Below are 15,901 nucleotides of genomic sequence, written 5' to 3'. Positions count from 1 at the left end.
TACTTCTCGTCAAACCTTTTTGTTTTTCGTTTAGGATTTCCTTCAAATCTTCTTGTTATCGCGCATTGAGGGTTCCGTACTACAGTCGTACTTTTCGACATTTTGCACGATAAATCAAAAACTATAATTCATAAAAATAAATAAAAATCTGTTTTAGTATCCACCGGTGAAGCCCTTTCACACGATACGCTACTTGATATAGTTATCTTTCTTTGATTATTGAAAATACTAGTTATTAGTCCATGACCACAATTTAATTTTTTTTGTGTGATTCAACCACAAATTCACGGTTTTCAGATTTTTCCCCTAATGTCTGCTATAAGACCTACCTACCTGCCAAATTTAATGATTCTAGGTCAACGGGAAGTACTCTGTAGGTTTCTTGACAGACAGACACACAACAAAGTGATGCTATAAGGGTTCCGTTTTTCCTTTTGAGCTACGGAACCCTAAAAATAGCGAGCAGACGAGCAGGCGGGTCCCCTAATGTAAGTGATTTGCGCCACCCATGAACATTTGCAGCACCAGAGGAACCGGCAAGGCGTTACCGGCCTTTCAGGAATTTGTTGACCCACCCCTTAAATCCATAATTAATATTATAAATGCGAAAGTGTGTCTGTCTGTCTGTCTGTCTGCTAGCTTTTCACGGCTCAACCGTTTATCCGATTTTGACAAAATTTGGTACAGGGGTAGCTTGCATCCCGGGGAAGGACATAGGCTACTTTTTATCCCGAATAATTGAAGAGTTCCCACAGGATTTTCAAAAACCTAAATCCACGCGGACGAAGTTGCGGGCATCATCTAGTAACCTTATATTATAAATGAGGAGATAAGGGTTTGTAGAGAATTAAATAAAAGACAGCTAAGTATTTTGTTTAAGTATCAACATTTATTTAAAGATATCATAGAATTTACATTAAATATCATATTATTATAATTTATTTTGCATAAGAAGAAGAGATTTATTTACAGGAAATGTAATTCATTTTAAATGATTTCAATAAATTTTTTATCTTAAACAAATCAAATTAATATTGTAACTCCAAAAAGTTTTATTTTTTTTACGTCGTCGTTTCAAAAGTTTTAATTTTTGAGTTAAATTACTTTGATTGATGTATTGTAACTTGTAATAATAATAATAATCATCATCATCATCATCATCAGCCTGTGGATGTCCACTGTTGGACATAGGCCTTCCCTAAAGAGCGCCACCACACCCGGTCCTCAGCCTTCCTCATCCAGCCACTTCCCGCCAGCCTCTTTATATCGTCGTGGAAGGCATCCAACACTACGCTGGCTTAACGCGGTCTTCACTAATCCATACTAATATTATAAATGCGAAAGTGTCTATCGGTCCGCCTGTCTGTCTGTCTGTCTGCTAGCCTTTCACAGCCCATCCGTTCAACCGATTTTGACGAAATTTGGTACAGTGATAGCTTGCATTCCGGGGAAGGACATAGGCTAAGTACTTTTTATCCCGGAAAATCAAAGAGTTCCCACGGGATTTTCAAAAACCGGACGAAGTCGCGGGCATCATCTAGTGTAATAATAATGTTAACTAGTTATTTGAAAATAAAAAGTAAAATGATTTTCATGGTGATAATTATTATCACTTTAAATGTTTCGTTGTGTAGTCATTTTATGTTTTATATTCAAAGGGAAATAACCATGAGTTTGACTCTACCCAAATATTCAGATCTCTTCTTCTTATAATCTTTATAATTTAAAGTGATATGGAAGAATTCGTCTATATTTCCCTTAGAGTTAAGTTCATTGGCAATCAAGAAAATGTACAATTTAATGGTATATTTACACGACGCGTAGCTCCGGCTCCGTATGTTATCTCTGAGGCATCTGAAAGTGTAAAGACATCATTAGTAAGTATATTATGTGTTATCTATGTTATCATCATGTTCGAACAGTGCGTGTTGCCAGTGATGACATATGGATCCGACACATGGTCGCTAACTATGGGCCTCATAAGAAAGCTCAGAGTCACTCAGCGGGCGATGGAGAGAGCTATGTGCGGAGTTTCTCTACGTGATCAATGAGGAAATGAGGAGATCCGTAAGAGAACTAGAGTAACCGACATAGCTCAACGGGTTGCGAAGCTGAAATGGCAATGGGCAGGGCAAATAGTTCGTACAGCCGATAGACGTTGGGGTCCCAAGGTGCTGGTATGGCGACCTGGCAACGGAAGACGCAGGGTTGGAAGACCCCCCCCACTAGTCGGACGGACGACATCAGACGAGACGCAGGGAGCCGCTGGATTCAGGCGGTGCAAGACCGTGGCGTGTGGAAGTCCCTACAAGAGACCTGTGTCCAGCAGTGGACGTCTATTGGTTGATGATGATGATGATGATGAGTCTTGGTAGCCGACTTTACATGGTATGTTTTTATTGGGGTATTTTATTCTCATATTAATTTGGTGGTCATGTAGATGTAGCATTGGAGGCTGTATTAGTAATAAGGTTCCACGTCAATTCCACAAACAGCCCTCCAGCCGGTCATCTCTCCCCCTTCCCGCAGTGTAGCCCCTCTTTCCCCCACCCCTACGCAATAACATCGCCTGTAATTATATACGCGCGCCTAAATGTACCGCGGGGACCGATTTGTAATAAATTGATTATTGAAACAGACCTCTGTGTTCATTGTTTGGAAAATAGCACTTTCTTCAGCCATTCTGGCTTCAGTGGGTAAAATTGAGGCCATAGTTCACCACACTGACTGTGCGAAACTTCACACACCTTCTCAAACATAAAGGAGTACAGCTTTTAGGCATGCAGGTTTCCGTGCGATATTTTCCTTCACGTTAAACCAAGTGATATTTTATTCTCAAATTAATTTGGTGGTCATGTAGATGTAGCATTGGAGGCTGTATTAGTAATGAGGTTCCACGTCAATTCCACAAACAGCCCTCCAGCCGGTCATCTCTCCCCCTTCCCGCAGTGTAGCCCCTCTTTCCCCCACCCCTACGCAATAACATCGCCTGTAATTACATACGCGCGCCTAAATGTACCGCGGGGACCGATTTGTAATAAATTGATTATTGAAACAGACCTCTGTGTTCATTGTTTGGAAGATGGCACTTTCTTCAGCCATTCTGGCTTCAGTGGGTAAAATTGAGGCCATAGTTCACCACACTGACTGTGCGAATTGGCAAATTTCACACACCTTCTCATACATAAAGGAGAACAGCTTTCAGATATGCACGCGGACGAAGTCTCGAGCATACGCTAGTGAATAATAACTTACTTCTATAAAATAGTTATTCCAACAGTAATATTTTGTTGCTGATCATAAAGTTTATGGCAAAATCAATTATATTATATTGCATCGTTAATTATACCACAGAGGGCAATTCCCGTTCGCACTCGATTGAGTTATGAGTGTGTATGTAATTATGAGAAAGGGTGTATAATATATTATATCAGTGTATATACTACTGGTAGACACCTACACTGATTCTGAGCACAACCTAATTTTAGAGTATTCGCATGCTCTTCTTACTAATGTAATATGAAATGGACAGACACAGCTTGACAGTTCTAAATTTAATTTTTAGATGGTAAAACCCGTGATTTTAGCGCGCAGTCGCGAACCTACTGTTTAAATTTGTATTGCGCACTAAAATTTAGTCTTTAAATGTGAAAGTCATGTTCCGTTCCTTTTTTAGCATAAGTAAAAAGAAAAGGATGCAGATACCCTAAATTTAGTTTAGAGAGAGACTAGAGAATCGGGAACGTTGAAATTTCAGTAATTTTGTAAAATTTCAGCCTTATAATATCGTGAGTGATATGTGAAAAAAAAATATGTACCTACATATAAAAAATTGCGGAACCGGCAGAATTCGAACCTGCGTTTCCTGGGATCGCGCCTGACGCTCTGATCGCTAAGTAATTGCGATTATTGCAATTTGCAAACACCAGTCTTAGTTTTTATCTAGTGCTTTGGTCTAACAGTGGCCCCGATTCTCTAGTCTCTCTCTAAACTAAATTTGGAGTGTCTGCATCCTTTTCTTTTTACTAATGCTAAAAAAAGAACGGAACATGACTTTCACATTTAAAGACTCTAAATTTTAGTGCACAATACAAATTTAAACAGTAGGTTCGCGAGTGCGTGCTAAAATCACGGGTTTTACCATCTAAAATATAAATTTAGAAATGTCAAACTGCTTCTGTCCTTTTCATATTACAATGGTGGGAAGGGGGTGCGAATACTCTAAAATTAGGTTGTGCTTAGAATCGGTGCCTATGTTGTGTAAAATGTTAATTTTTCGTCTACATATTTAAAAGGAAAAGGTGACTGACTAACTGACTGCCTGACTGACTATCCGACTGACTGACTGATGGATTGAGCTGCAATTTGGCATGCAGATAGCTATTCTGACGTAGGTATTCGCTAAGAAAGGATTTTTCAAAATTTAACCCCTAAGGGGGTGAAATAGGGGTTGGAAATTTGTGGAGTCCATTCGGACGAAGTCGCGAGCACAAGTCTATAAAAAAAAATACCCAGACCTATTCAGGGCTTTCGATTCGATTCAAACGAAATGCTAAAGATAATAAAGAGTGTTTACCATATCAACTTCAATGCGCGGTGACTGGTAGGAGGACTTGCTGGGCTGGCTGGCCTCTTTGATGCTGTAGGTTTTGCTGTCGCTTGACTCCAGCACCACGCGTGGAGGCTCACTTTCTGTTTACAAACATATGAGATGGTTAATGGAGACATGGTCTCTAACTATGGGCCTCATAAGAAAGCTCAGAGTCACTCAGCGGGCGATGGAGAGAGCTATGTGCGGAGTTTCTCTACGTGATCAAATTAGACATGAGGGGATCCAGCTCAACGGGTTGCGAAGCTGAAGTGGCAATGGCCAGGGCACATAGTTCGTACAACCGATAGACGTTGGGGTCTCAAGGTGATGGAATGGCGACCTCGCACCGGACGACAGCATTGGAAGGCCCCCCACGTGGCGTGTGGTAGTCCCTACAAGAGACCTATGTCCAGCACTGAACGTCTATCGGTTGATGATGATGATGATGATGATGATGATGATGATGATGATGATGATGATGATGATGATGATGAGCCGGACACACCCTGTCAGCAGGCAGAACTCCGTAGGGATTTTTCCTCCCCCGAAGAAAAAAAAATTATGTAATTATGTCTTTCTTTCCTGCCTTACTCACCAGCTTTAGGGTTCAGGATGTCAGGCTTGGTCTCCAGCTTGTCCGCAGGTGCTGGATAAGCGATGAGATACCGTCGTCCATTCGCATCCACCTGGACAACACTCTGGGATGGTCGCTTACTGCTGGATGTTGTTTCATTACGCCTGTTGGTAAAACAACGGTGTCAAAAAATGCTAATGTAACCTTCTTTTTCTTATACCTCTCCACTATTGGAGGTTGGCCTTCATCTAAATACAGTAACCAGAACGCTAGCAAAAACTTAGCGTTATTGTTATACTACCTAAACACAATCCAATACCAGTAACTAACCATTTGCCTCATTTTATAGTTTTAGTGATTTAGTATTTTTCAAACCCGCAATTATAGCGTGCAAAACTCAGGTCAATGCCAACACTTACGACGCGTTCGTTGACCTGTGGAGTCCGTCAGATGTTTTATTCGCAATATATTATCGTAAACCTTTACAAAAAAAATAGGATTTTTTATTTATTTTTTCGCGGTTTTTTTACGTTATCATATCAGTAATCATCAGTACTATCACCTGTCTTCGTTTTTTCCAGCGTTCTGGTTACACGCTGTATATAAAAGCATGACTGACTGACTGATCTATCAACGCACAGATCAAACTACTGGACGGATCGGGCTGAAATTCGGCATGATAGCTATTATGACGTAGGTCGTAGACAATAAACATCCGCTAAGAAAGGATTTTTAAAAATTCAACCCCTAAGAGGGTAAAATAGGGCTTTGAAAATTGTTCAGTCTTATCAGTGGTCTGTGGTCTTATCAGTGGGAGATCCCGAGTTCGAATCCCGGCAGGGGAAATTTGGAATTTTATAATTTTTAAATTTCCTCTGGTCTGGTCTGATGGAAGACTTGGGCCGTAGTTAGTTACCATCCTACCGGCAAAGCCGTACTGCCCAGCGATTTAGCGTTCCGGTACGATGCCGTGTAGAAACCAAAGAGGTATGGGTTTAATAAAACTGCCATACCCCCTCCAGGTTAGCCCGCTTCAATGCCCTGCCAGGTGAGATTGCAGTCAAGGGCTAACTTTTATCTGAATAATATAAAAAGACACTCACTTTCGCAGCACAAGCACGACGATTGCAGCAGCTGCCGTGAAGATAGCTGCAAGACCTGCAATGGCTGCCGCTGCTGGAAACTTGGAAATTGTTCTCGTTGTCTCTTCTGTTGAAAAAATTGAGTTTAGGTCCCATTCTCACCCGAATGTGGCACAGCTTATTAGCTTATTAGCTGCGCGAACCAGTACCCATATTATAAATGCGAAAGTGTGTTTGTTTGTCAGTTTGTAGGTTTGTTGGTTTATTGGTTTTTCCTTCAATCACGTCGCAACGGAGCAACGGATCGACGTGATTTTTTGCATGGGCATCGTAGCCAAAGGCCTGGAGGGTGACACATAGACTACTTTTTATCCCGGAAAATCAAAGAGTTCCCAGGGGAATTTTAATAACCTAAATCCACACGAACGAAGTCGCGCACATCAGCTAGTCGTCTCTCCCGCTGGAGTACGATTCAAGGCAGTAATAAGCCACTCGACATTAGGGTGACCAGGTTTCAGAAAAATTCGAAAAAAGACGGGAAAATCCAAAAGTACCTAACTCTATTACACGTCAAATTTATAGGACTGAAATGTGGCCAGCTCACTATGAGCACGGATCTCCTCTTAGAATGAGAAGGGTTGGGGCACAGTCAGCCACACTGGCCAAGTGCGAATTGGCAGACTTTACACACCTTTGAGAAATATTCAAAAAATTACGTCCTAAAAGTGACCGCATTGAATTTGTACCCGTAGTACAAGATTTTACGTCTCACCAAACCAAACCAAATTCGAGAGTCGAAATACTTCCGCGTTACAGTAAACTGGATCTTAAGTGCATTGTTTTAAAGCTCAAGTTTGTCTACACTTCTACAGCCAGCGCGCCAAGCGGAAACATTGCGAAATTAAAATCAGTGGCATTGAATATTTGACTTCAATTCAAGGCTCTTTAGGTCCATTATACTGTAACGCGGAAGTATTTCGACTCTCGAATTTGGTTTCGTTTGGTGAGACGTAAAATCTTGTACTACGGGTACTGTAGCGAACTACCCGCAGTTACTTTACGTAAGTAGTTTTATTATATCCGGAACCGCAAAGGTAGCAGATCCTCATCCATAAAGTATCTGTAATATTCTCTGCTCCCGCTGGAGTATGATTCAGGCAACAGTAATAAGCCACTCGACATTAGGGTGACCAGGTTTCAGAAAAATTCGAAAAAGATAAAAAAAAACATGTGGACCGTAATTTTATATGCCTAGCTTAATGGATGAAACAAAAATTGGTCAAGTACGAGTCGGACTTACACACGGAAGGTTTTATATCATAATACAACAAATTACACTTTTTTTTTTTTAATTTTCATGACAGCCATCTTTAAATATATAAAAGGAAAAGGTGACTGACTGACTGACTAACTGATCTATCAACGCACAGCTTAAACTACTGAACGGATCAGGCTGAAATTTGGCATGCAGATAGCTATTATGACGTAGGCATCCGCTAAGAAAGGATTTTTGAAAATTCAACCCCTAAGGGGGTTAAATAGGGTTTTGAAATTTGTGTAGTCCACGCGGACGAAGTCGCGAGCATAAGCTAGTTTGCAATGAACACCTAAATAAAACGCCAAATACTAATTAGATACACTGTATTAATTCAATATGACACTTAAATTATTTTTTCCATTGCCTATAGCACAACTTTTACACTCAACTCTCGGTGCGTACAGTGTTTTTTTCCTCCGTTGTCCCACCAACATCCCAAAAAGGCTCTTCAACAGCCCCTTTTCCGATATGTTTCTTTTTTTTAATAATCGTATTGATTGTATCATTTTTTGTTAATAAGGCTTTTTCAAACATTTTTCAGCGAAGTTCTGAAAATTCCATACAATACTAATCGCACGGTCACCCCAGTCGACCGTATATTACAGTAGTGGGTATCCCCCGATGATTCCACAAACAGAATTACAGTAACGCGCTGTTATATGTTATATTGTAGATCGGATCTAGCAATTTGTGATGCAGACCGAGACCTAGTTAACTTCAGCCTCGAGAGCAAACTAGCGACTTTCGTGCGACAAAATATTGCTTTACTCCATTCTGTGCGTGGAAACATGAAATAGAAAACTCTAGGTAGCTTCACATTTTTTGACAGACACGACTGTCTATTCCGAACGTGCCCTGAGTCCACAAAAAAACTTATTCTTTTTACTATCACCATTTCACATTTCATTTCACTTAAAACATTAGAAGCATCGGTTATAATTATCCGACCCGTTAATATTTTATTTTATTTATTTTTTTATTTTTGTTTATTTGAAAGTAATCAACAGCGTAAATACATAATTATTATTTAAATTTAAATCTAGGTATAACAGAAGGCCAAAAGAGATTACTTAAAATTATAATTAAACTATTTTAACAGAATAGAGTTAGAATAAATGTAGGTATATACAATAATAAAATAAAATTACAACAGTGTGTGTATGATTGTATGTGTGTGTGTATGCGTGTGTGAGTGTGTGCTTATGAGTATGTGTGAGCGTGAGTGCATGTGTGTGTGTGTGTGTAAGCTAGGACAATCGATTGAGCCGGTTAAAATTGCTTGGCTTGACCTTCTATTCAGGGGTCCGTGCTTTGTTTCCAGGGTTTAGATTTCTAATTTTGGAGCTATGTACGTTTTAAGACGACAATTAATATCACTTGCTTCAACTGTGCACGAAACCATCATGAGGAATCCTGCCTGAGAGTTCTGCATAATGTTCTCAAAGGTGTGTTAATTCTGTTATTCTGCACTTGGCTAGCAGGTGGACAATGGTCTAAACCCTGTCCATTCTGTGAAGTCTGAGAAGACCCGTGATCTTTGGTGAGGCGATGGGTTGAGATAATGATGACGTTGACAATGATGACGATTGTTCTGGGATATGACAACATGACAAAAGTCAAGGTCAACAACGGAACAAAAAGGCTCTATTGTGTTATACTTATATGCTATCAGTACCCTTATTATAAATGAGAAAATGTGTTTATTTGTTGTTTTTTGGTTTATTGGTTTGTTGGTTTGTCCTTCAATCACATCGCAATGTCCTCAGTAAAACCCACTAGGAAATCATATATGGTCTCTACGTCACAGGTTTAACCTGACCACTAGTAACCGACGCCAAAATAACGTGTTTTTGTTAAATATAGATTTTTTTTTTTAATGGTGCAACGAATTGACGTGATTTTTGGCATGGGTATAGATAGTGAGAGTGACTTAGGCTACTTTTTTTCTCCTAAAATCAAAGATTTCCCCCGGGATTTTAAAAATACCTAATAGATGTATCTGAATAGAAAATAGTTACAAAACTGTGACGTTATAACTCGTATCGACACAACAAAAAGTCGGAGTCAACAACAGAACAAAAAGTCTTCAGTGTGTGCGTATACTTATATGCTATAATAATACATGTTATATTAGATCGGATCTAGCAATTTGTAATGCAAACCGAGTTTCAGGCAATTGTAACTGTTATTGCTTTAATTTTCAGCGCGCTTCAACTTTGTAGAATTTATTGTTACACGCGACTTGAATTGAAGATGTTTGCGGAATTAAACATGCTTGTATTAGAGGTAAGCCTGTTATTACAATCTTGTTACGGTTATGTTATTAGGAGAGTTAGTAATTTTAGGAGAAATTGTAATTTTTGGGTAATTTTTGTAATTCGAATAATTTTAGGAATAGATTATTCGCTTACGGAAAGAGATGTATGAAATAGGGTCTTGGACTGTTGTAATAAAATCATGTGATGCGGTAGTTTATGGGGCTTGAATTCATAATTATTATATACTGTACCAATGGATCCGAGACATGGTCGCTAACTATGGGCCTCATAAGAAAGCTCAGAGTCACTCAGCGGGCGATGGAGAGAGCTATGTGCGGAGTTTCTCTACGTGATCAAATCAGAAATGAGGAGATCCGTAGGAGAACTAGAGTAACCGACATAGCTCAACGGGTTGCGAAGCTGAAGTTGCAATGGGCAGTGCACATAGTTCGTACAACCGATAGACGTTGGGGTCCCAAGGTGCTAGAATGGCGACTTCGCACCGGAAGACGCAGCGTTGGAAGACCCCCCACCGTCCACCTAGGACGGACGACATCAGACGAGTCGCAGGGAGCCGCTGGATCCAGGCGGCGCAAGACCGTGGCATGTGGAAGTCCCTACAAGGGACCTATGTCCAGCAGTGGACTTCCATTGGTTGACGATGATGATGATGACGATGATGTACCAAATTTAAGATGAGACGTGAAAAACTAGTAGACCAACCGACAGACAGACAGACACAGTTTCACATTTGTAATATTAGTAGATTAATTAGTATAGATACAAAACTACAAACATCCGGCCTACACTGGTGACCGACAAAATGGTGGTACCTATAACCGTGTCAAATTTGCTAGACTGGATCAATGTTGGGTAGCAGCGACACTAGTGCGATGACCAACACGCTTGCCCAGCGCGGTTATCATGGGCAAAACCTTGTAATGGGAAGAAGCCAAAGCCCTTAGTCCCAGGTGGCTCCACTCTTCCTGGTTCTGGCGCTACAACTTTACTGAATATAATTGTTACACGCGACTTGAATTGAAGATGTTTGGGGAATTAAACATGTTCGGATTAGCGGTAAAGCTGGTTATAACAATCTTATTACTTACGGTTATGTTATTAGGAGACCGAAATTGTAAGTCGCGCTTGGGTAATTTCAATAATATTACAGGCTAACATACTTAGGTACCTTTTGCAGATATGAATTTATTATCAGAGTAACATTAAATGAAACTCGAAGCAATAATAATAAATACACATAATATAGGATAAAATAGGAGTTTGAAACGAGACGGACATAATTTGCCTCAGGCTGAACAAATATAAAGGTATTATAATAAATTCAGATAAAATATACGATGAATTTTGAATAACTATTTACATTTAAAAGCAGTCGCTGAAAATAATTTCAATTAAATCGATTTTGTCCAAGATTTTCCCTTTTTTACTTCACGGCCTTGGATGGAAGTCTTTTTATGCCTATCACAAACTTAATGCCACGACTGCAAAACAACATTATACTTTTGTTTTCTTAAAATAGAAGATTTTTACTTTTAAATGGCACATATAATTATCTCTGTACATTCTGGGGCACGCGTCCGTACAATTTTATCCATCTCCTTTCTGTAGTTGGACGAAGTCGTGCGTATAAGCTAGTCATCCATAATTTGCCGTGATTGCAGTCAAGCGTATGCGTATATTTTTATAAACCCAGTGTGTACTCTTTGATTTCCGGAATAAAAATTAGCCTAGGTCTACGTCTCAGAGCAGCTATAAGCTATCTTTGTACTAGCTTTCGTCAAAGTCAATGGGCTGTGAAAAGGTAACAGAAGACAGGCAGAAAGACAGACAGACAGATAAACTTTCGTATTTATAATAATAGTACTAATCGATTAGTTTGGATATCCCGTAGTTTTTATTAAGAGTAAAACATACCTATGTGTTTCGCAGCATCCCTATACACGAGATCTCTTATGAGCACAGGATCTGATACCCCCTTGCTGTTCCGCGCTGTCACGGTGAGGACCTCGTCATCTGGCATGGATTCCAGCTCCGACCAGCTCACGTTCAGCCATACCACGAAATCTGGAAATAAGAGTTTGTTGCAAGGAAATTGTGATAAAAATTTGGAGACGTACAAAAGAATCGAGTTGCGTTCTTTTAGTAGGTTCTGTTCTTAGTAAAACTTCGTCAGGCGCACTGACATGGAGGTGCGACTTGAAAGCGTTCGCGTTACTTTAATCTCTATACAAAATTGTCGGCAAACAGAGCAGCTGTTATGATGTTGTCATTTTTTATCGAGGCCTTTTAATGTAAGTATAAGTAGCATCACTCCTCTCCTTATAATATCTAGTCCTTGATTGATAGACAAGAAATTTGCTAGGCTTTTGAAGTGAAATTGAAAAGCTAGGACGAGACTAATAGGGAGACATCTCAACAGTTTTATGGTTAACAAACTGTAAACTGTGCACCGTTATCATTTATAAACAGATTTGGTAAGCCAATTCTGGAGATTACATAGACGAAGTGGACTAGCAAGACGTCGTATCATAGACAACGGATTGCCAAACAGCTGAGCATGAAGACAGGCTCAGGAAAGAAAGAAGCTGTTGGTGCTAGTCATACTTACCAGTTTTACTAGCAGTGCTGTTTTCAAGGATCCTCCCGGTCTCCCCCACAGCCTCGAGGGTGAAATGCTGGTTCAACCCTCCGTCATAGCCAGCTATGCAACGCACTGTGAGAAAGGCTTCGTTGTTCTTCATGGTTTTTTTGGCTGTGCAGTTTCTTGGTGGGGATGGACGAGCTATAGACAAGAATCATAAATATTTTTGATTGAAAAAAAAAATAGGAATATAGTGATTTTCATGCGTCTGCAACTTTTATGTACCTAGAGTTGCAACAAAAAACTTGTAAGTAACAGATAAACTGGAAAACTCACTGACAGACATAATATCAAAGCAGAGGTAAAAACATTCGGTCTAGAAACTAGCTATCTTGCATTTACATAGACTACGAAAGTTTTACACGTTTGCCTAAAAAAGGAGTGTACCTAATGATTCCAGGGTTTTATGAAAATTTTACTATTCCCCCATAATTTCTAAATGCCTGAACAAACTTTGGGTGGATGAAGTATCGTTAGAATTTTTAAATTATCCCTAGTGACAAGTCAAGTAAATTAAATCAATAGGGCGGCTGTATTTCAAATATAAGAAAAATCTTTAATTACGTTTTCACATAATAAACAACAAACGTGATGCAATGAAAATCGTAGCCAGGTTTTTAAAAACTTTTTAAATTACTCGTTTCTGTAATATAGAATCGATATCAGAAAACACAACCGAGCGAAGCCAGGTGGGTGATCTACTTTCAAGTAAGCTTTGTGAAGTTCAACGATTTAATTTGGCTACAGTAACCAGTCAAACGATTTAAAAGTTTCATTCGGAATCGGCATCCGGGCCGGTCACAATACGGGCCGGGCGCTAACCGTGATAAAATAAAACTAATAAAGTAGCCCGAGCAATGCGCCGGAATTTTCAAAATGGCGGACTAAATCGCACGTTTTACAATTTATAACTTTGTGTGTTCTTTCTTTACGTGATTCGCATGCTGGCGATTTGTAACTAGACAAAATGTTGTGACTTTATCTGAGGTGTAAGAAATAAGTTAAAGCGACATTGGTGTTTGCGTAAGCCTCTACCCATATTTTAAATGTGAAAGTGTGTTTGTTTGTTGGTGTGTCCTACAATCACATCTTTCTCTAAACTAAATTAAGAGTATCTGCATAATGTTCTTGTTAATATTGCTAATAAAGGACAGAAAATGAATTTTAAATTACCAACTTAAAAATTTAGTGTCAATATTGGCACCAGCTGCGCGTTTGCGGTAAAATTGCAGCTACAATGTCAGGATCGCAATCACCTGTGATTGGTTGACGCTCGGTTACTATTGGCCACAATGTATTGATGCAACAAGAATACAAATTTAGAACATAAATTCAGCCAATCTCAACAATTGAGATTGTAAGGATGATTGCTGCAGGTTTTATGAAATCCCCTATAGGTCCCTAGAGTTATGCGACAATAATGTCGTCGGTGTGATCATACTCGAGGACAATTTGTGAGCTCTGTCACTAAATTTTGAGCAGCGTACTACAAATCTACGAAATTAGGTTCTATGTTTTATCTTTTTACCACTTCGCAGCTGCACAGTGCACACGGTTGATTTTTAGAAAAGTCCCTGATTTCTAGGTAGATATTTATTAATTACAGATTTTGTATTGCTTTGGACGCTATAAACAAGCGCAGTTGAATTACCTACGTAAATACTTATAAATCTCCCCATATTATAAATGCGAAAGTGTGTTTGTTTTTTTTGTTCGTCTTTCAATCACATCGCAACGGCGCAACGGGTTGACGTGTTTTTTTGCATGGGTATGGAGAGTGACATAGGCTACTTTTTATCCCGGAAAATCAAAGATTTCCATCAGGATTTTAAAAACCTAAATCCACGCGGATGAAGTCGTGGGCATCAGCTAGTATCTAATATTATAAACGCGAAAGTCTTTGTTGGTTTGTCCTTCAATCACACCTAGTAGTGTAGTGTGTGGTGTGTTAAAGACCAGTACACTTATACGATTTTTGAACTGTCCATTGCCACTTCAGGTGCATAACCCGTTGAGCTATGTTCTCTTACTCCTACAGATTATTGTATGGATTGCATGAATATTGAGCCGATCTCAGTTAATTAAAAAGTTAAACTGAAAGTAGGTAGGTAGGTACATATCGAAAATCGAAATTTAAGGCAGTAAAAGTCAAGTTGGCGCAAGTTTTCTCGTTACCCCATACTGTGAGATTCGAACTCGAGTCGTATTTTAAAACGTGGCGTGAATAAGGACGGGCTCTCACGGATAGACTGTGCAACCATTAATTTTGTCTCAATCTTACTTTGGAGTAAATATTTCACGAACTAGACCTTAAGGCGACGCTCTTCGTATTACGAAATAGTTGAAGACGAATGAAATGAAATTAAATGAATTGGGTATTTGACTACATCAAAAATAAATAAATAAAATAAATAAATAAATAAAAATCTTTTTTATTCGTATAAACTTTTACAAGCACTTACGAATAGTCGGATGCATCTACCACTGGTTCGGAATGCCTTTCCTACCGAGAAAATAAATTATTTCTCAGTGATTATTAAATAGAGGGTCTTCCAAAATACGTAAAATCGACGTCCTTTGTTGGTTTCAAGTGTATAATAACCATTTTAAATTATCGATTATACTAAAAAAGGCACGTCAAATGATTGTGACGTCACACACCGGTATTCGTTTGATAAAAAGTTACTGATTTGACTATAGTTGTCAAATACCGAATTTGAGCTGGAAAACCTTCAGGCATTCAGGTTTCCTCGCCATGTTTTTCTTCACCGTTAACGCAATTGATATTCAATTGTTTAAAACGCACACAAGTGTGGGTCGAGATCAAGGGTGTTACGAATATTCGCATCCGCGTCCGCAAATGCGGAACATTCGCATTAATTCAGACATCCGCATCCGCATCAAGTATTGCGGAGCTTTTATGGATACGGATTCATATTTGCCATTTTCGGCGGAAGTAGCGTATGAACGTTACTTCCATCCGAAGAAAGATGTCATCATCACCATCATGAGCCACCCATAGCTGGCTCACTACAGAGTACGGGTCTCCTCTCAGAGTGAGAAGGGTTTTTGGCCATGGTCTACCACGCCGGACAAGTGCGGATTAGCAGACTTCACTCACCTTTGAGAACATTATGGAGAACTCTCAGGTATGCAAGTTTCCTCACGATCTTTTCCTTCGCCGTTAAAGCGAGTGATATATTTTAATTACTCAAAAAGAATTACTTACGAAAGATTTACTCTCAAACAATTTCTCAAGTAATGGATTTTACTTCAAAAATTAATTCCTGGATGGGCTCCAGAAAACTTAGTAGTTAATCAAATTCACCGATGAGTCTACAAAACCTGTGAAACTAATCAAGAACCTTGACATTTACAACCTGAAGTCAATATTTGTATTTTATTTACATAAATAA

At 39.3% G+C, this 15,901-nt stretch overlaps 1 protein-coding gene across 2 annotated transcripts in view; it reads right to left on the bottom strand.

Moving 5' to 3' along the window:
- Positions 1-874: 874 nt before the first annotated feature.
- LOC117992349 (B-cell receptor CD22-like) overlaps positions 875-15,901 on the bottom strand; it is a 140,262-nt gene continuing 125,235 nt past the window's right edge. For both annotated transcript variants that reach the window (XM_034980028.2, XM_069505804.1), the window contains exons 13-18: positions 12,453-12,626; positions 11,759-11,908; positions 6,269-6,374; positions 5,187-5,329; positions 4,577-4,692; positions 875-1,854 (exon numbers count right to left, since the gene is read on the bottom strand). In XM_034980028.2, the coding sequence (XP_034835919.2) occupies positions 1,840-1,854; positions 4,577-4,692; positions 5,187-5,329; positions 6,269-6,374; positions 11,759-11,908; positions 12,453-12,626 (704 nt within the window). In that variant the 3' untranslated portion in view covers positions 875-1,839. The remainder of the gene's footprint in view (positions 1,855-4,576; positions 4,693-5,186; positions 5,330-6,268; positions 6,375-11,758; positions 11,909-12,452; positions 12,627-15,901) is intronic.

Source organism: Maniola hyperantus, chromosome 21 (genome assembly GCF_902806685.2).
Source record: "Maniola hyperantus chromosome 21, iAphHyp1.2, whole genome shotgun sequence".
Classification (NCBI taxonomy): Eukaryota; Metazoa; Arthropoda; class Insecta; order Lepidoptera; family Nymphalidae; genus Maniola; species Maniola hyperantus.
This window is presented reverse-complemented; position numbering and strand designations above follow the sequence as displayed.